The sequence below is a fragment of the Cyprinodon tularosa genome, unplaced genomic scaffold, assembly GCF_016077235.1.
Source record: "Cyprinodon tularosa strain WSP-4 unplaced genomic scaffold, ASM1607723v1 ctg172, whole genome shotgun sequence".
In the NCBI taxonomy this organism is placed as follows: Eukaryota; Metazoa; Chordata; class Actinopteri; order Cyprinodontiformes; family Cyprinodontidae; genus Cyprinodon; species Cyprinodon tularosa.
In genome coordinates this window covers 708,378-730,448 of record NW_024038551.1, presented here as the reverse complement: position 1 = coordinate 730,448, position 22,071 = coordinate 708,378, and the positions used below count along the sequence as shown (strand labels likewise).

Here is a 22,071-nt window from a genome sequence, read left to right as displayed (position 1 = left end):
TTTGCTCAAGTCTGTGGAGAAATTTGAGCAGATTAGTTGAAGCTTTAATCTAAAAACGTGACTACTGAGCCACTAGTTATACTTACTAAAGATAGATATAGATTTCCGAGTTTAAAGGAAAATCAGTGGAAATCAGGAGAAAAGAGATTTGCCATTGGACGTGGAGGTGAGATTTCAGCAGATAGAAGAGATACTGAGCTAAATTAAAATCCTGTGCAAAGAAGAGTAAAATATTTTACTCTTTTTGCCACAGAAATCACCTTTTCAGAGGAAAACTTTAGTGATAAAAAGTTTTGGTGAGTAACAGACAAAGCTTTGGGTTTTTAAATAAAAGTATTGATTTATTTTAAATCAAATTCTGTTTAATCCTAAAAAAATATCCATACTTTAATTACTTTTTCTTTTCTTTCTTTCTTTTTTTTTTTTTTTTTTTTTTTTACTTTTGCTCTGATTCAGCAGCTCCTGATTATTAACTGAAGGTTAAAGTCCTCTAGGTTATTTTATAGCTTTGCGTTTGGTTTCGTTTCCTTAAAACCATTTCAGTTCTCTCTGATCCCATCAGTTCTGGTCACAGGTTTACATCAGCTCACTTAATTTTTTCTTTTTTTGTCCAAGTTTCCACATTAAAATAATATATTTTAGTTTCACAACAGCTATTTCTTCTGGAAGGTGTCAAGTCCTGTGAATTAATAATAATAATAATAATAATAATCATCATAATAATAATCATAATAATAATCATAATAATAATAATAATATACTCGGACTCGTCTTCCGCTTTTCTGTTATAGATGTGTAGGCCTATGTTCTGTCGCGGGAACGCGCACCGCAATGCACATTGATTATTAAAATATGTCTGATTCTGATTCTTTGGCTGAACCTAACCACTTTTCCTAACCACTAACTCCTATCCATCAAGTGTCACTCGAACAGCTATGAAGAGCATGTTGAACGGGACCATAGACATATGTCAATGGGTGAGTTCGATTTCAGAGGTTGCATCCTCAAAGGACGCGCTCTATCTGGATCCTTCGAGGGCTGTTAGAATAAGAGACGTTTTGGCTGTGAATTCAAGCAGGTGCACATAGACAATTATAGATTGCGTCCTAATTCATGGGATGCAGCCTCTAAGGGTGCATCTACCCGGACTGGATCCTTCGAAGTTTTGGCTGTGGATTCAAACAGACTTTTGGCTATCGCGACTTTTTTATTTATTTATTTATTTATTTTTTTTACCGCCGTACGCTCTGTCGCCTAGCAACCGTGAAAGTTGACACACAAAGCAGTTTCTTTTATTTTTTTATTATTGTAAAGTGAACAAAGACCACACTCATGACAATCCAGAGTGGAATAAAGGTGCCAATCACCGAGAGCATGAACAAATAAAAGCCAATGTAATAAAGATATGTGGTTCTCAATGCACAGATATCTTTTTTAAAATATTCTTTTAAAAATAAAAGTCCTTTAACTGGATTAGGATATAAGATATTTGTTGACACTTTTCTTTAAGATTTTTTTTTTCTTCATTTTTCGTCGATTATATTGATTCCTACAATAAATGTATTTTTAAGTTTAGGAACTGGAATATTACTGAGGCAGCCTTGAACTAAAGTGATCAGTGTTTTTGGGATATCAGTTATAATTTGTTCATTGGATGAGAATTAGGCATTAAATATATTATTTGAATAATCCATTGACAATAACTCTCCATCACTTCTGACTGCTGTTATGGGTGCTGATAACATTTTCGAGGATTTATAGTCCCCACACTGCACATATATTGTAATCTGTGCCTAAATTAGGGTGACCATATTTTCATTTTGCAAAACCAGGACACCTTGGAACGGGGGGGTGGGTGGGGGTGGGGGGGTGGACTCTGTTTTTATTGTATTTATTCAAAATTAATAAATAGCACAATGAAAGAAATAATGTCTCATCATCGGGATTTGCTCCGTGATCAGAGTAAATGTTACTTGGCGCCGAACAGTGGTGAAAATTGGAAGTTCAGTTTATTATAATTCAACTCTGTGAATAGTTCCGTCTGAAATTAATGAAAATAGTTGTTTTAATGGTTACTGAGTCAGATATGTGGCGGTAATGTTTGGTTTATCTAAATGTTTTTATCTGTTACTGTGTAAATGGGTTTGGCTGTAATTTAAGGACAGATTCTAATATATCTGCAGGGTGGGGACTATAAATCTGATAGGAGTTTAATTTTTTTATTGCTGTTTTGCACAATATGCTTAACTAAGTATTTTTTGTTGGTGAATATTACAGATTTTGCAGATATATTTTGTACGTACATTGTTTAGATTTACTTATATATTTCTAACCCTTTTATAGAATAGAAAATCCATTTATTGTCCCCCAATGGGCAAATTTACAGCAGCAGAAAGATTATTGAAAATGGTCACACAAATGCGGACCTTAGAAAAATTTGTAAGAATAACATAATAGGGAAGAGTTAAAATATAAAAAATAAAATTCTGTAAAGTGTTTTAACAATATAAAACTGGAGAATAAACAACCAATATGCAGCTATGGACATTTTTACAGTAATGGATATTTGAAAATAGCAGCAACATCAGAGATGTGCAAAATGACAGCAGCAGGTTATTTAACTGACTAAGGTTTCTATCATTACATTTGATTTGATTTGTTCCTGCTCCCGGTGGTTGGAATCTTTATTCCACTCTGGATTCTTGTGAGTGTAGTCTTTGTTCACTTCAACTTTTTTTTAAAAGTAAACAAATAAACAAACAGTTTTGATAACCTTGGTATTCATTCTTTTCCTGCTTTGTGTGTCAACTTTCATGGTTGCTAAGCAACAGAGCATACGAATTCACAGCCAAAACTCTTCCGGCCTCCTTATTTTCAAGGACTTCGAAGGATCCAGTCTAGGTAGACCGCGTCCTTGGAGGATGCAGCCCAGGTTTTCGAACAGAGCCTCTGATTAAGAACAGGGCTGCCCGCACTGACGCGGCTCAGGGATTACGTCACATGCAGCGTCGTGCGCAGTGCCCTAGTGCCTGTAAATTTAATGGTCCAATTAAGGTTATTTAAAAAATCAGGACATTTCCTCACTTTCTAAAAAAAAAACCGGGACATCCGGGACAGGACGTGAAATACGGATTTGTCCCGGGAAATACGGACATTTGGCCACCCTAGCCTAAATATCAACCAAACCATTTACACAGGGACAGATCAAACTTTTCAATAAACCAAGCATTACCTGCCAAATATCTGACTCAATAACCCGTTTAAAACAACTATTTGCATTAATTTCAGACAGATCTATTCTCATACGTGTATTATACTAAACTGCACTTACAATATTCACCACACTTCAGCGCCATTGACCTATTTTTTCCTGAGCAAGGAGCAGCCGGCTTGCTTGGACTCACAATAAATCACAAGATACTCAAGGCCAGGGCCGTGCAGAGACTGCTGGAGGGGCAGGTGCTCAAAGTTAAAAGGGGGCACATGGAGCACGGATTTAAAACACGATACAAAAACAATAAATAATAAATAAATAGATAATAATATAATATAATAATTTATAAAAATAATAATAAATAAAATGTTGCTATAAAACCGGTTGAATTGTACCAACGCACACTATAAAGAATGTAACATGGAATCACAACACACCATAAAACACATACATATTTGTTAGAGGTCAGTGCAAAGTGAAATGAGTCTGTGTTTTACCTAATGGGTGGATCAAACAGCTTCTGTTGAGGGGGTTGGGGCTGCTGTGTTGCTGGAGGTGGGCTGTATTGATCTGATAGTGTAGGAGAGATAGTAGCTTATTAAACAAATGGTATGCAAGATGCAAAGATAACTAACATTAAATATGGCTCACTGTGACTGATCTGCCTCACTGCTGATGGTTTGCAGGAGACTACTTGCTGACAGAGGCTGCTGCCAAAGCTGGCTGCTTAAAAGCAAGTGGCTAATTCAAAGCTAAAAACACAAACAAGACTTCAAGATTAAAGGTTTCCACTCCATGTAAATCTGAAAACCAGGCACACTTTCCTCTTGGATCAATCTAATTAACACCTCTTACGATGATCGATAATGTAGCAGAACAACTCTTTACTGTTGTTTTCTCTAACTGAATATATCTGTAAATAAGTGGTGCAAGTGTTACTCTTATCTTTTTGTGCTCTTTGTCATCCAGCAGGTGAGTGATCCACTGCCTTTTGCAGCCTCACACAGCTCCTTTTTTTTGTCTGAACCTCCTGTACTTAGTTGGCATCTCTGCAAAATGAAACACGATCCTTAAACTACAATCTGTTGCACATAAAACTCACATATTTAATCCAAATAATAATTTACCCTTTATTATTCCTAGTATTGTAAATAGAAAATTAATTAAATGATATAGAAATCAGTTATTCAGATATTTTTTGCTTTTATTTAGTTTGACTATTTACTTTGTGCACGACAGCATGGGTCTAACAGTTATATGATTTGTGTGCATATTAGCCTATATGGGCCTATTAAATTTTTAATTAAATAAATCAGAGGTTTAGAAAATCAAAACTTAAATTCTTCTATTTTTGTTGTCTTAAGAGCATAACTACTTATTGCCCGAGACTTATTCCTGCCATTGAGCTGGCTCCTTAGGACCTGCCTTACTTGTTGGAGGTATTTGACAATAGCTGCTTTCCTTGTCACCTCTTCGAGGTTGCCATTTCCTTGTGGGATTCCAAGGTACTTAAAGCTGTCCTAAATGTCTGCTATTGTTCCTTCTGGGAGTGAGACCCCCTCTGTGTGGACTACCTTCCCTCTCTCAGTTACAGTACCATCCAACCACACTTCTCAAGTCCGAATTACATCCCGATGTCTGTGCTGAAGATCTGGGTGGTATGGATCACTGAATCAATGTATCGCTCATTCTTAGCATATAGCTTGATGTCATCCACGTAGAGGAGGTTCCTGAGTCCGTATCCGTAGCCAGTCTTGTTGATTATTTGGCTGAGGGGGTTCAGACCTATGCAGAACAGCGGTGGTTACAGTGCATCTCTTTGGTAAGTGCCACATTTGGTGGAGACCTGTGTTGGTTTTCCATAACCTCTTTGAGTTTGCAATGAAGTCTCCTAGAGTCATGTTGATGTTGTATAGCTCCAAGCATTCAATGATCCAAGTATGTGGCATTGAGTTCTAGGCTTTCTTGTAACCAGTCCAGACATTGCTTAGGTTAGTGTTTTGGGTTCTGCAGTCTTGAGCGACTGTTCTATCTACCAGGAGTTGGTGTTTGGCACCTCTGGTATTTTTGTCAATTCTTTCTGAGCTGTGCTCATGTATTGATCCATGTGCCCACTTATTTTAGCTACTATGATCCTGGGCATGAGCTGCCACGTTGTGGATAGGCAGGTTATGTGCCGATAGTTGGATGGGACTGTACCCTTTGGGCAGTCCTTCAGAATCAGCATTGAGCTCCCTTCTGTTAGCCATTCAGGGTGGTTTCCATCTCTTAGCAGCTGGTTCATTTGTGCTGCCAATCGTTTGTGAAGAGCCGTGAGTTTCTTGAGTCAGTAGGTGGTATCATGTTGGGGCCTGGTGCTGTCCAGTTTTTCATGCCTGAGACTCTTTCTTGGATGTCTGCAACTGTGATGTTGACTGGGAGGTTGCTGTGGTCCTCCCTTTTGTGTGCTGGGTCATTCTCCGATATGCCTTGCCAGTACCTTTCAGTTTCCAGCCTTGGTGGGGTCGTTCTAATACTGTTCCCCTGCCACTGAGCTTTCTCTTGTTGAGTAGCGGCCGGCTTACCCGTCTGGCTTCATCGTCTCCCGTGTATCTCTTTAGGCATCTGGCCAAGGCTTGGAGCCTTTATTTGGCAGTTTCCAGTGCTTCAGGTATGGGCATCTGACTATACCTCTTGGGTACCTGCCTTTTTGTAGCCTCTTGTAGCCTTGGTCAATTGACTCACTTTTTTCCTTGTTACCTTGGTATTATCCTCCAGCCTTCTTTCAGGCTGCATATATATATATATACATATATATATATACATATATATATATATATATATATATATATATATATATATATATATATATATATATATATATATATATTAGGGATGAAATGGTTTATGAAAACCGTCCGAATCGTTCGGTTGGACTGTCTCGGTTCGATTCGCATGTGTTGCGTTCCGTTCATGCGCTGCTCCTTTTTCCCATAGGCAAAGTGTGTACACTCCAGAGCAGAAGGTGTCGTTACTGCGGCCAAAGCCAACCACCAGTAGTAAACAAGAAGAAGAAGCGAAGCAGCGTAGCTGGGTGTAGCAGAAAAAAATCAGTTGTTGTGGAGAATTGTGTGGGTATGGCGAGTGGGAAAAAGTAGGAGTTGGAAGACGCGCCAGCAGCACTTTATAGGTCTGCTCTATGGGACCACTTTGCATTTAGAGTGACCTACGATGACGGCGGAAAGAAAGTTGTGGATAAAAGTGCAACAGTGTGCAAGCATTGTGCAACACGTGTTATACTATACAAGACATAATAGATTTTCCTAACAATCAAAATATACCGAACCGAACAGAAAAAGGTGAACACGAAACCGTGAACCGAACCGTAGAAGAAGGCATAGACTGTGGCTGGGTCAGAGCATAAAGAGACATAAAATTATCTTGATTCTGGACCTCTCTCTTCTTCCATCAGACTTGGTATCTTTATTTCTTAATATAATTTAAACTTTGCTTTTATTTAGAATCTTTTATCCATAGAGCAGCAGCCCCGTTCTGTTTGTCCTCAAACCAGGAAAGATGACACCATTTTTTTCCCCTTTTTCCTCAGATTTAGTCATTCCTCTAATAAACCGTTTTGATTTTTCAGATAATGGCTTCTGAATTGGTGAGTAAAATCCTTGGTGTTCAAAAATAGCTCAGAGTATTTTAAACATCTATCTCTGTAATTAATTCATTTGTTTTTTAATTTTGTTAATTTTTGTTCTCATCCTTCTCTCGTGGATCAGCAGTGGAAGGTTGTCAAATTTAGACAAAATACTGCAATCTCAAAGACTAATCTCCCCAAGAACATGGAAGCAGGAAAAGTTTTCCCCATCAGAGATGTGAAAATGTCCACACAAATCAAATATGTTAGTGTTCAAGGCACTATAAAAGAGGTAAGAGTCCACCAGTTGTGAAGAATAAAAAAATCTTGATTGTTATTTTTGGGATGTCAGATGAAATATCTGCAGACTTCAGGCTTCAGTTTTTTTTTTATTGATTAAATAGCTCTGGTTCGCAGGACGAGTCTAACAGGTGAAGGTTTTGGTTATTATAGATGGCAGCTTTGTGAAACACTCTTTTTGTTCCACTAGCACCTTTTTCATGTTGATGTTTTTTCAAAATGTCAGACATTAGTGTTTTGTATTTTTTAACCCTTTAAACCCAGAGGGTCTTAGGAGCAATTTCCGCCTGAAATTACATATGTGAATTAAGTACAGCTCCCAAACTATAAATTGTCAATACAATTGTTTGTGTTTGTATAACAGAAAGTCATTGAGGAATATTTTTCAGGTGGAATCGCTATTTTAAATGTCACATGTCTGATTTATAGGTGATTAAAGAAAGAAAAAATTAAAAATATTTAGCCTCACCAAACCAACCTTCAGACTTTGTAGATCCACATCTTGACTATAACTCAAGCAAACTTGGACTGAATAAGCTGAAGCATGTTTTTTCACAAACGTTTTAGTAGTGCAGTAGCAGTGTGCTAGGTGGAAATGTGATTTTGGGACAGTGGTGCCAAAAATTGGCCAAATTGTGCCAAATGCATTTTTCCACTCATAAAAGGGAATCTAACCAGACAATATGCTGATTTAGATTATTGGAGCCCTTTACCTTTCGATTTAGCCATTGTTTTATTGAAATTTAGCATTAAACACACAATAATATAACCAAATTGAATAGAAAACAAGACAAATTGTATAATTTTTGTCACCAAACAGGGATATTTTATTGAAAACAAGAAGTAGAAATCCCAAAAAAAATAAACTGGAATCAGAAGCTTCTATCAAGAAAATGTGCAAAATATTTATTCATGCAATGTTTATGTAAAAAAATGTCCTAAAAATGTTTCAATTGTGAGGTGTGACCATTTAATTTTCTTTCCACCAGCTAGTATCCTTTCTGCATTTTGATTTGTGTTCCTAACAATGTTTAGGCTTGAGGCTGAACGTAGCTGCCTGGAAGGTGGCTGGTACTCCTCTTCTGGAGCATCATTGCTGTTAAACCAATCAAATATATGTTGAAGAATATATTTCCTCTAAAAACAATAACACTGTAGCTGCATCTGACAATGACTTCTAATTACCATAGGAATAAAAACCTACGGATGTTATAACACATCAGGACTAACATATGTATCTATTCAGGTCTTTGCAGAATGGAAATCTCACCTTGAAGAGAATGCAGTCTCAGCTGTAGCAGGGGACCTGGCCTGCTATATTTGTGATGGTCTTGGGACATCCTCTGGACTATAAAAATAAATAAAAGTAGTTCATTACAACAAAGTAGTTTATTACAATTAGTGATGCGCAATACCGATACTCTGTACCTTTCTGTGTAGTATGGGCCGATACCATACTGTTACCATCTCTTTGAAATTGATGTATTTGTATATATATGAAGAACTGCATTCTATTTGGATGTAAAATAATTGCCATCATGGCTTTGACAAGCTGCTGCCTACCTTTGTGAAGCAGGACATAGACTAATACAAAGTGAACCCAGTAGAACTTTGTATTTCCTACCTGGAATGGGTGACAATAGTTGAATAAACTTTTGGTTCTCAAAATGGTATCGGTGCCCTATTTGTTGGTACTCGCCAATACCATTGCCACCATTTTAGAGCAGTATCGGGGCCCCGCACCTCACAATCAAGGTTGCTGCTGTCTGACGATTTCTGAATTTCACCGTTACTGGTCCGCCAGATTTCCTCCAAAGCTTCTGTGCCATCATGGTTTATTGAAATAAAATTATATAGAGATCCTTGGGGCAGAAGAACATCGTGCGTAAAGTGAACCAAGCACATTGCTGATATCCTGAGAGCTTTTACGCATACAGCAAGCATATGTTACACATGCCTTTTACATCGCCTGAAACAGTTGCTCAATTATGTCCAGAACCTCGTGGAAAGTACTGAGCCTCTAGTTTCCAATGATGCTGGCTAATACGTGTCATAATCTGGCCTGATAGCTCACCTTAATTGTTCATTTCACTCACCTGCCTACCTCTGCCCCATTTTCTAATTATCGCTCATCTCATCCACCTGCGTCTGTTGCTTTGTATTTGGTTCAGCCCGAGCGATTGGGACCTGATCATTATTTGTTTTCCCTTTTTCTGTTTTGTTTTTAGTTTATTCCCTGGCTCCTAACCTGGTTCCTGGCGGCCATAGAGTTGAGAGGTTTCGTGTTTGTCTTGTCTTCTGATCCTGTTCTGATCCCTCTCCGTAGAGCCCTCAGGGTTTTAGCTCGGAACGCAGGGAGTTCGGTTTTATTCCCGTAAGCCTGGCTCCAAGGAGGAGGCCAGTTTAAAGTCCTGCATAAATCCTGGCACAACGTCTCAACTCTGCTTCCCTCAACCACTGAGCATGCCCGCCTCTCTCCTTCTGTGCATGTGTGTGTGGGCATCTGCACCTGTATGACTCTGGACTCTGAACCTGCCTGAAAGCTTTTTGGATTCCTCCGTTTCTGTTCTGTTCCTGTATGGATCTGTACCTTTGATCAAAACTGTCCATTTCTGACCTGGATCGGTCTCCTGTCAGCTCTCAGTGGTTGCTGCTCTGATCGGGGACACCCTGGACGGCTCTGCACTGGATCCCATTTGGGACTCCATCGGATGGAACCTGCCTATCATGCAGAAAATGGACTGAACTGTTAAACCAGAATCAGTGATGGGTTGCGCCCCGCCCCTGCAGTCGCTGCGGTCGCAGTTTCACAGCAACGCGCTTCTGTTCTGTCTGTTTTTGTTTTAATAGACATTTTAAACTTTCCTACATGCTGTCTCACCTGAGTCAGACATGTCAGGTGGAATTTTAAATCTCATTTTATTTGTTTACACAGCTATAGAACAAAAAGTAATTGTGAAAAAATTATTTTTGAAGCATTTAGAAAATTTAAAGCCGCATTTTGAAATGCATGTGAATGAAACACCATGGTACTGTGTTCTGGCCATTTCTAAAAATGGATGAACCTCAGCAGGTGTCGGTTCGGCCCGTTACTGGGCCCACTGGGCTTAAGAGTTTAACTCAGATGAGAAGATTATTTAGTTTTCAAACGTCATAAATTACCGTTTTGTATTTTTTTTTTAATCGGACGAGAAGATTATTCAGTTACAATAGGTTCAAGCTTAGTGAATTAGTTCTTTTGCCTAAAGAACCAACTGCATTTCTTTGTTTGGGTTCCTACAGATATATGATGTGAAAACCGTCCAAATGAAAACAGATAAAGGAATGAAGAAAGACAAGCAAGACTTTCAACTGGAGGACGGTACTGGATCCATCAAAATCAGTTTGTGGGGTGACGACACCAGACACTTGAATGGGATATCAGTCGGAGATGTTGTTCAGGTCAACAATTTAAAGACAAATATCTTTAAGGGCATAGTGTCTCTAAACTCCACGGACCAAACTACAATCACCAAGGTTGGTCTAAACACCAGCTCCCAACCCTTGTATTTGGATGTTTGAATGAATGTTTGAAATGCTTTGCACATATTTAGTGTTTTAAACATAATACCCACTGGTGTCCCCCAGGGTTCTATCCAGGAGTCTTTGTTCATCATTTACATTCTCTCCCTTAGTCACCATATCTGCAAATAGTAACTTTATAAGAAACTATCAACAAACTATTACAGTACACAATATAGACAATATTGAAAACAGTGGAGGCAGTCAGTGAAATACTGCAGACTGGAACAGCATTGATTTAAACATAGGGAAATTGTCAATATTATGAAAATATAAATCCCTGCTTCACCTCAAATTTCGTAAAATTAAATTTCAATTAAACTAAATTCATATTTAATATTGAATTTTCTACTCCCACTGCATGAAAAGTGAGATTTTCGTCCCCGTAAACCCCCGTAAACTCCCGCAGATCTGCCTGATTTTCGTCAGTTTCCGACAATTTGCAACCCGTGCTTGTCCGCGTTTGTCGTGCCACAAATTGTCGGAAACGTACCGTGACGTATGTGGAGAGCGATCAGCTGTACTAATGGCCCTAATTAGCATATGAATGCAGCAAACCCGCGCGGCTGGCCAGGTCTGGCTTGAATAAACTTCTCAGTATTGGCTGAAACCACTATTCTCAAACAAGTGAAATCGCTCGTGATTGGCAGCAAAACCACACATGGCCACGCCAGGCTTTAATTTTCTTACTGAGTATTGGACGGAACCACTTCTTTTTAAACAAGTAAAGTCGCTCGTGATTGGTTGGCATATATATATATATATATTTACATATATATATTTATTCATTCATATATATATATATATATATATATATATATATATATATATATATATATATATATATATATATATATATATATATATATATTCATATATTTATGCATTCATATATTTGTTCATTCATATGCTGTGTATTTATGTTATCCTACACTACTACACAATTATTATGCTACCATCAAGGACATGAATGAATTTATACAGGAAATGAAGATTTGCCAGGAAGCTGTTTATGCAAAGAAAGAGCTTTATTAAAACACACACAACTATATACAACGCGTATCCAAACACATGCGTATCTAAAAATTACAACTCCGTGAACGGTCCGTTTGCTTCCTCGAGGTTGGAGGTAACTGGCAGCATTCCCTCCGAGGCAGGTCCGATGTGCAGACGCCTACTGTGCGTGGCCCTGTACTTCGGCATCGCTTCTAACCGGGACTGCAGCTTAACACAGAGTTCAGTGAGATCCGGCCTACGAAATGGCGGCGACCGTACAATCCATCCAGAGACACCGCCGACGACGCCATCTTCTTCGTCGGACATGAGGTCGACGGTGGCGGACTTCCAGAGTTCCACTTCCTCATCTGCCAGCACACTCTGCCTCGCCTTCAGCAGCTGAAAAAAAAAACATGAATCAGCGCACTGCATATGGACACAACACATCTATCAATGCACCTGAAAAATAGTCACCAAATAAAGTCTTACCCTCTTTCTTCTGGCCCGACTCCGAGCAGATAGCCTGGCAGCCTCCGCACGCAGCGTGCTGGCTAGCAGCGTGTATCTGAAGCTCCTGCATACCGTCTCATAATACGTCTTACAGGCAGCTGGAAAACAATTAAATGAGAGTGGTATGAATAAAAAAAAAAATCAAACGCAAGTCACAGTAACAAGGAAGGAGAAAACATTAAAACAAGTCACTTACACACAATGTCGTCTTTATCAACATCGTGCAAATCCGAGCAAATAGGAGGTCACCGCCTCATTGTGAGGCGACTGTAGTCTGTGAAAAAAAAAAAAAAAAAAGTACAGCTATGGTCGGTATCCATCCGTATCCATGTCCTTTTACCACAGAATGAAAGCATATTCTTTAAACCTTACCCCTGCTCCGGTTCATAGCGCCTGCAATTAGTCTCCGAGTTGTTAAGACGGCATATTGCTTCCTGTGAATCACAAAAAATACACTTTAATAAAGCTTTAGGCTAGGCTGCTTTTAGCTTACCTAGCTAGGCTAGGTTGTCATTAGCTTGCCTAGCTAAGCTAGGCTGCTTTTAGCATAGCTACCAGTAATCGAACATATATTTACTGCTAGCGTGGCGTTGTGCACCCGTCTTCTCTTCCTCGAGTTCGTAGCATCGAATTCTCCAGCTGAGTGAGGCGCTCATTCATGTCGGCAGTATGTTGGGCAAGCTGACGAGACAGTCCGCTCATAGCAATCAGCAGTTTCTTCTCGTCAGTCTGCGGGCTGGCCGAAAGTTGTGGACTAAGAGCAGTTGGAGGCGAGTTGAACGCGAGACGTCGTGCAGCCATTGTTCACGTAACAACAAAATACAAACACGGTAACTGGAGATTAAGTTCACAACACAAACATGTCTGCTAATATGCTGGTCTCGCGAGAAGTCGTAGTGCACAAAAGCTCACACGTGATTGGACGATGGGGCCGAAGGCTCATCAGGCTCCTCCAATCACATACGACGTCATTGTTATACGGAAGGACTCGCGAGAAGAGCTTGCGTCGCTCCATTCTGGAAGGTGGCGGTAATGCACCTATAAATTGTTTGCAATTGCAATTGTTTGTCTCCATAAGATTGAATTTGAGCAGGTGGACATTAGAGATAATAAATGCAACAACAAGTTTTTGAATCAATATTCTATAAATAATATGTACCCAGGAAGAAAAAAAAGCACAGCTCTCTTACAAAATTTTAAGAAATCTATGATAGTCAAAATTAGGACACATTATTTGAAATTCCCAATTCCTCCTAAATATAAAGAATTACAGTTTAAAATAATAAATAACATATATCCTTCAAATGAGTTTTTAAGGGAGAGATTTAAGTTTAATGTTGAGAATTGTGGCTTTTGTACAACTCAATTGGAAACAACTAAACATCTTTTTTATGAATGTAAAGAAGTATTAAACTTATGGGATCAACTTCGAACCTTTCTGTCTTCTAAAACAATAAATTTAGATTTTATTTCCTGGCAAAATATTCAATTCGGTTTATCCATTAAAGAAAAAAAAATTGGAATTTTTAATCAATATTCTAATAATTGTAACAAAGTATTATATCCATAAATGTCGCTATGCAAAATGCTCCCTCTCAATCTCTGCTCTCAAAAATGAACTTTCCCTTTTCAAAAGATGTCTGAGAAAGATGCAGAATTTAAATGCAATTAAATTGTTTGAGTTAATTGAAGAATTTCAGTTGGTAGTCCCCACTGATTAATTTACTTTAACTACTATTATTATTTTATTTATTTTTATTTATTTTATTTTATTTTATACTTTGTTCCAGCCTGCGCATTTAATTTTATTTTTCAAAAGCAGGAGTTGTGATATTTCTTCTTGTATTGAAATATTTGTTATTGACTTGTTATTTGAGATTGTTATTGTTTTCTTATATATTCAATGACAAAAAAAAAAAAAAAGTGGAAATCTAAAAAAAAAAAAAAACATTACAGCCAACTGATTCTGATTAAAACTAATTTATTAAATTATTTTGTGTATTTTTTTTCACATAACATTTGCATACACAGTAATCTAGCGTACTTTAATTAAATAAATCAATTCAAGCTAAAATGTAAGAGTCTATAATTAGGCTATACTGAGCCTGATCTATTTCTACCATCTATTTGGGGGATATTTATTGCCACACTTTGGGCCACTTAAAACCAATTTAGCATGCTGACCTATGTCCTTATGACCACAGTGTACCAATCTTCTGATGGCTACTTCCAACAGGATAATGCGCCATGTTATAAAGTGAATCATCTCAGAATCACTTCTTGAAACTTTTCCACTTAAGTAATTGTGAATTGAGCATATTGACAGACAACATTTTATTTTTTATCTTAAATGCAAATTAAAAAAAAAAAATTACTGCTCTAAATGTATTGCTCTGTCAGCTAAAGATCTGTTTTGGTCTCTATACTTTAATTAAATAAATCAATTCAAGCTAAAATGTAAGAGGCTATACCTGATCTCTTTGTATCAGAGATTTTCTTACCCAGGGTTGCAGGGGGGATAAAACCCCCCCTGCAACCCTGGTTTGCATTTGTATAGCTCACAGCATGTTCATTTACATGTTAAAGCCTCCCCTAGAATTCCATGGGGGGGAGGCATGGGGGGAACACTGCCTAAGAAATTCCACGTCAATTTCTGACAATTTACGGGAGTTTTCGGCGAAGCCTGCAAATTGCCGTATACTGCCGCTAACCTGAAGTTCCACGACAATCTACAGTGCCGTATATTGACGAAAATCCCACTTTTCATGCAGTGTCCATCTTTGATTCTAGTCAAAGGTCTGGCTGTTATACTCAACAAAACCCTTTCCTTCACTTGCCATGTTAAAAACTTTGCTGGGACTCGTGCTATATTTATACCCTTTCTCTCATTCCTTACTCCAATAAAGTTCTTGTTCACACTCTGGTCACTTTTAGTTTTGTCTATAGAGACTTACTTGTTTTTGGTCTTCCTAATACAACCCTTTATAAATTACAAATGGTTTAAAACTCAGTGTCCTGTGGTGAGTAAAGTTCTTGGTGCTCAAAAACACCTCAGAGTATTTTAACCCTTTATCTCTTTGAGATAATTTTTGTTTGAATTTTGTTAATTATTGTTCTTATCGTTCTCTCGTGGATCAGCAGGAGAAGGTTGTCAAAGTTGGACAAAATTCCGCAATCTCAAAGGCTAATATCGGCAACAACATGGAAGCAGAAAAAGTTTTCCCCATCAGAGATGTGAAAATGTCCACACAAAAAAAAGACGTTAGCGTTCAAGGCACCATAAAGGAGGTAAGAGTGCATCATATGTGAAGAACAAAAAAATCTTGATTGTCATTATGAAATGAAACTCCAATTATGCTGCTTAAACATAACGGTCTTATCCAAAGCTAGAGGTAATTTTTGGGATGTCAGGTGAGATATCTACAGACTTCAGGCGTCAGCTTTTTTAGTAATTGATTGATTAAATAGCTCTGGTTCCAAGGACGAGTCTGATAGGTGAAGGTTTTGGTTATTATAGATGGCAGCTTTGTGAAACAGACTATTTGTGACCCACTGGGACCTTTTTCACGTTGGTGTTTTTTCAAACGTCAGAAATGACTGTTTTGTATTTTTTTTTTTAAATCGGATGAGAAGATTATTCAGTTACAATAGGTTCAAGCTTATTGAATTTGTTCTTTTGCCTAAAGAATCAACTGAATTTCTTTGTTTGGGTTGATACAGATATATGATGTGAAAACCGTCCAAATGAAAAAAGATAAAGGAATGATGAAAGACAAGCAAGACTTTAAACTGGAGGACGGTACTGGATCCATCAAAATCAGTTTGTGGGGTGACGACACCAGACACTTGAATGGGATATCAGTCCGAGATGTGGTTCAGGTCAACAATTTGAAGACGAATGTCTTTAAGGGCATAGTGTCTCTGAACTCTACGGACAAAACTACAATGACCAAGGTTGGTCTAAACACCAGTTCCCAACCCTTGTGCTTGAATGTTTGACTGAATGTTTGATGTATTTAAGCCGCATAGAGGTCCACCCCTGTGCACACATTCCAGGTCAAATGCTAATCAAATAGCCACCACTTGTGCTTTTGGATTATTTGAGCCTTTCATTCAGCATGGGTTATGTGATTGGTCTATTGAATCAATGAAATGTTCTGCACAAATTTAGCTTCTATAACATAACCTTTGATGTCCCCCAGGGCTCTAGCCTGGAGCCACTGTTCATTTAAATTCTCTTCCTTATTTGCCACATCTGCAATTCTCAGTCATCACTGTCATGGCAACAACAAATGGGCTCAAACTGGACTTTCGCTCAGTTTAAGATTTTTCGACACCTATCCAGGAGTCTTTGTCATTCTGTTGGCTTTCACCAGAGCAATTTGTAGTTGGAGTGCTGATGTATTGAAGCAGCATGGAGCTTCATCCTCCTGCACACATTCCAGTTCAGACGCTAATCAAATAGCCACCACTTGTTCTTCTGGATTATTGGAGCCTTTCGTTGATTGGTCTTTGAATAGTAATGGGAAGTCTTATCTAATTTCTTTTAGTAATGGGTTTTCTCTTTTCACAAAGATAGCATCACGTGCTTGTTTAAAGCACACACAGAGTAACATGGGACCCCTACATATCACACACATTAATGCTTGTTCCTTCTCTGCACATGTGTGGTTTGATATCCATGCATACAAGGCCTGCCTCTTCTTCATGCGAGTTGTTTCTGTGCTCTTATGTCTACTTTTGTAACTTTGAAATGATTTGAGCAGACAAAGCAACCCACCTCATAATGGCTACTTTCCAGGAAATCAAATAACTTCCAAACTGCCATGTGTTTTCTGAACACCTTCCCATTTGACTGTTAGGACAACAGATGAAAGTGTAATGATCCAGTCAGAAGACCCAAAGTTTCAGCCAGAACACAGAATAAGGATTTAAACAGTTTATTAAAAACTCAGGACTTCAGGAGCACATCCACCGTGGGCCAGGGATTTCTATCCCCTTGCTCACACTGGCTCTGGTGCAGTTACCGAGCCGACGGAGACCGCAACTCCCGCACACCCCCTCTCACACTGCCCTTTTGACTACGGTGCGGTGCGGCTCTGCGGCTCTGGCAACAGGTCCGGAGATTTGACAGAAGTTCACTTGAGTTAACGTAACTTCACGCGATAACACGGCCCAAATAAAGGATTTTTGCGAGAGCTTGTTGCGGAGGGCTCCGGCACGCCGCAAGGATAGCTTTCTTGCGGAATTTTCTGCAGCGCCGGAGTGTCTCGGTAACCGCAGCCGGACAGCTCAGCAGCCGGTGAGAGAGGGTTACGTCTTTTTAATGACTTGGAATCACTGCGGCGCCGCACCCACCGCACCGCAACGGTAAGACCGGAGTCGGTGTGAGCCTGGGGTAAGAAGGGAGATTTAGGTTAGTGGCTTGAAGTAGTTCAAATAATGAAAAGCATGAAACCAACAAAACCACTAACCTTAAAAGAGTCCTCCCTTCAGTAAGATCAGCAGCTTGAATAGAGCAGATTCCTCCTTTAAACTGTTGTTGGGTGGCCAACAGTTGGGTGGCTTGGAGCACAGAGGCAGGAATTAGGTCCTGGAAGTCAGACTCAGGCTTAGTGAACAGGGAGCTTGACAGTAGGCAGAAGTCAAGAGGCAGAAACAGGGTCATTGTCCAGAGGGCAGAGAAATCCAAAAAGGGGCTAGGCAAAAAGGGAAAATCCGTGAAGCAAAGACTTATATGCTTGCTAGTTGGTTTGCAATTATCTGGCCCTGTCTGCCTGCCACAGGCTGCCTTATAACTGCTTAAACACAGGTGAGAGACATTCTGCTGATTACACTGCAGTGCAGCAGCTGGAGATGATTGTTCACAGGGAGAGCAGAGCAGGCAGACAGGCCAGAATCATAACAGAAAGTGCGATTCAAGCTCAGATCGCAGTGAAACAGCCCGCACACATATGGAGTAAATTCACAAGTTCTATGCAAAATATATTAATTTATTATAGAAAAATAATTAAAATTCAGATTAAGAATATTTCAGTTAAAAACTCTGAACTAAGCTAATGTAACCTAGATACACTAAATACCCAATAGAATGAAAATTGATTAAAAAAAAACCCATAATTAATAAAAAGATGAAAAGTTTTAATAGGTCAGCTGGGATTTTATTTATGAGAACCAAAGTTTCTTAAAAAGAAAATCTGATTATTATCACAAATTAAGTTGTTTACAATTTGTTTCAAGAGATCTTATGTTCAGTAAACGACATTTAATTTTAAACATTAATTTTTACCAGTTGGAGTTGTATGATTTTTTAATGTGAGAACCACTTCTTTAAGATCATTTTCTATTATATTTTAATTTAGCTGAGGGTGAGACACTGAAGGGTTAATGGGTGGGTTTAGAGCTGAGGAATATCTTAAATCATTATACATTGTGATGGACACCTGATCTTTATATATATATATAGATAATACGTCCCATAAAATGTACAATAATTCAGCTGAACTACAGCCAGAAGGTTTTTGTAGGACTTAATATTTTTTATTGTCATGTCTTGGTTGTAGTTAAGAGGACCCAAAATGCAGAGGCAGAGAGGCTGAGGTGAATTCTTGTAGTTTTAATAAAAAAAACACTAATAACAGAGGCAAAATCCAAAAATCTTACTAAAATGTAACTCAGACCAGAACCCCGGAGACATCAAGGGAAACACGCACAAGGAGCCAGGGAGAGACGAGGTGAGAGGACAACGGCGACAACAGGACCAGCAACAACAAGGAAACAACAAAGAGTGAGAGCATAGGGAGAGCATATATAGCTGATAGAGACAAAGGGAGGGCTAACGAGCTGACAAGGGGCAGGTGTGAGAGGAGACAACGAGGGAGCCAAGGGGAAAGGAACACACACAAGAGGGCAATAGAGGACAACAGAAAAACATGAGAACTATCAAATCTAGAAATTACAACAAAAAGGGAATTAAACCAATAAAACTAGGAAACATAGAGCAAAGTAAAGCACAATATAACCAAAACCATGATATTTATGTTTAAGAGGATACGATTTATGTATAAAGGGAGTTAGGGTTATAGTTTAAACTAAGGCTTACCCCCCTAGCCCTAACTTCAAAGGTAAAGATGAAATTAGGTGCTGCTACACACTAGGGCTGTGCACAGCCCTAGTGTGTAGCAGCAGAAAAGCTGCAGAGATGTGTTAAAGTATGACTGTACTCCTGAGAGTGGATAATTGTGCTTATGTACTTTTGTCTCAGATCCCTGTGTTCTGGTGTTTGTGTTTAGATGGACATTAAGACACTCCAAGACTCCGGAGCAGAGATGAACAAAATGAAGGAGCATGGACAGGACCAGCAACATGATTTTAGCGTCGGGAGCAGTGAGTGTTGCAGGACTTTAAAGATGGGAGAATGGAACACCAAAGGTTTTAAAATAAATTAAATAAGTCATTGGGAAATAAACATCCACTTTAATAAATAACACATAATATTGAATGTGGCAACACAATTATGGAATAACTGAATGCAAGTAAACAAATTATTTACTTTCACACATTTTTCCTGATATAAAAAATAATTGTTTGCCTAATTTCAGCGGCTTTTATTTGAAAAAGTCAGCCCTTATTTCATAATGATGTTTATCTTCATCACCTTTTTATTTTATAAAGACTCTTTTCAACTGATTGACTGTGTCAGCCAATTAGCATCAGCAGATTGGACCTACAACCCAGTGGCTGATCCCAAACACTGATTAGTCTTCCTCTTGGTACCTGACTGCCTGGTTGTTCAGCCAGCAAGAAACAGCTTGGTAGAGTTTCATGAACAGAAACCAATCAGTGGGTGGATCTAAGTCAGAAGACACTACGGTATTTTAAATTACTATAACTATTTGTATGAATTATCTGCATGATGATAACTACATGATGTAAGCATCGATGACGGCATGGTGGAAAGAGCCGTTAAGCTGAAATTGGATTATGATTGTTGCTTCTGAATATTTGGTCAACTGCTTGATAGCTAATACAGGGTTTTTTACTGCCTTAGATACTTCATTCTGCTCTAGTTTAAAAAAATACAATATTAGAGTTTTCAAACCTGGATTTTATTATTCTACAGAAATAATGGAATAAGGGTTTGCTCTGCATTTGACTAGAATTAATTACTCTACTAATGAACAGATTTTATATATACACTGGCCAGTCGACAAACTCACAAAAAATGGACATTCATGCTGTGCAACAGCGGTAAGGTTCCTCTTTTTTAAACGTTTTTCACAAAAAAGTAAAAGTTCCATTTCAACTTGTATCCTTCCTCAGTCAGTTTCATTTTTTGTAACAGAAAAATAGGAAAAAAATCTTAAATCTTATGTTGGCCGGCATCAGACGGCTCCGCTTCTTTTCATTTCTCCATAAGGGAAAAAACAGGAAAGGCTCAACGTAATATTGGCAGTCTTTTCAGCCTCGGTTCTTTTGTTATCCATTTAAGGGAATGAACAGGCTTAAGTTTTCAACCCTTATGTTGGCTGGTGTTAGAGGGCTCAGCTTCTTTTCGTTTCTCTGTAACGAAAAAAAACAGGAAAAACTCAACCTAATATCTGCCGTCTCTTTTAGGGATGCACGATATAATCGGCCCCCTATCGGTATCGGCCTTAAAACTGAATATCAGACATCGGCCACCCCACCGATATTTAACCCGATATTTGATTAGGATAAAAAAACTGCTATTTTCAATGACTACTTATTTTTGTCTAGCTTTAACATCGGTATATCGGTATATCGGTCATCGGTTAGCGGCTACATGAGTTTTAAAATATCGGCATATCGGATATCTGCCAAAATCCCAATATCGTGCATCCCTACTCTCTTCAGCCCGCTTCTTTTGTTTCTCTTATGGAGAAACCAGGATAAAGCTCCCAAACCTTATGTTGGCTGGAACCGCGTGCGACTCTGTTTTCAGAAAGGTATCTTTTGTGTCTATTGGGAATACAACAACGTCCCTTCCTTCATGCAGAAACCGTTGAGCTCTCCAATCAACCACTATCCTAGTGTGTAGTATAATTTCTAAAGGCTTTGTGCTAGACCTTCTCGGATTTTCAACCGAGATCGCGCAACTTCTTTTTTTTTCATTTTCTTGTATTCACATTTGCAAGAAAAAATTACTCTGAGCAATTTCTCTGTCTTCAGATGTATAAAACTCTGCTCACCTTTAGGAGTAAATCCCTGCAGCATGAGGAAGATTTATCATTCTTGGTTTTTGGGACCGATTTCATTTTCTTTTAACCTTCGATAATATTCTTTCATAATTTGTCCTTCCTCTGACATGTATCGCATCTCTGCAGATAATATGATTTTATGTATCTCTTAAGCACCACGAGCTGGATAAACTGGAATCAACATTAAACCCAGAAATCTGGCTGGTTCTACAGGTACTGTCCGGTTATGTAAGCTGCATTCTAAAATTGATTATGGAATTACTTATAATTCCTCGTTAGGCTTTAACATACACATCAGTACTATTTCCTGGGTGTTTTATTATAATTTTAGAAGCATTTTTGAACTTAACAGAGGGTCTCCTGAGAAGACCTAGAGAACATTACTTTTGAATTTGTTATTTCTTCAACCCTTTTTGACCGGTCAGGACAGATAACCCATTTCACGTCTGAAGCTGTGAAGAATATAGCTGTCAGACTTCCCACTAAATCCAGTCAGTGCACTCATAGACCCCAGTCTTATTCTCAATTCAGTGGCTTTAGAGTTTGGTACAAAGCCTCCCTGATTCACCAACAGGGCTTTAACTCTTTGAGCTCCTGATTATTCACGTGAGCTTTTATTAAAATCCTCTGCTGCTCAAAGCCTAAGGTTC

General features: G+C 38.6%; 1 protein-coding gene across 1 annotated transcript; it reads left to right on the top strand.

Annotated features, from left to right (window-relative positions):
- Positions 1-30: 30 nt before the first annotated feature.
- Positions 31-21,591, top strand: LOC119781206. Its single transcript, XM_038281607.1, has 8 exons — positions 31-166; positions 6,840-6,857; positions 6,979-7,128; positions 10,419-10,652; positions 15,342-15,491; positions 15,924-16,157; positions 19,496-19,589; positions 21,575-21,591. The coding sequence occupies exons 2-8, from the start codon at positions 6,843-6,845 to the stop codon at positions 21,589-21,591; spliced, it is 894 nt and encodes a 297-aa protein (XP_038137535.1). The 5' UTR covers positions 31-166; positions 6,840-6,842.
- The last annotated feature ends 480 nt before the right edge of the window (positions 21,592-22,071 follow it).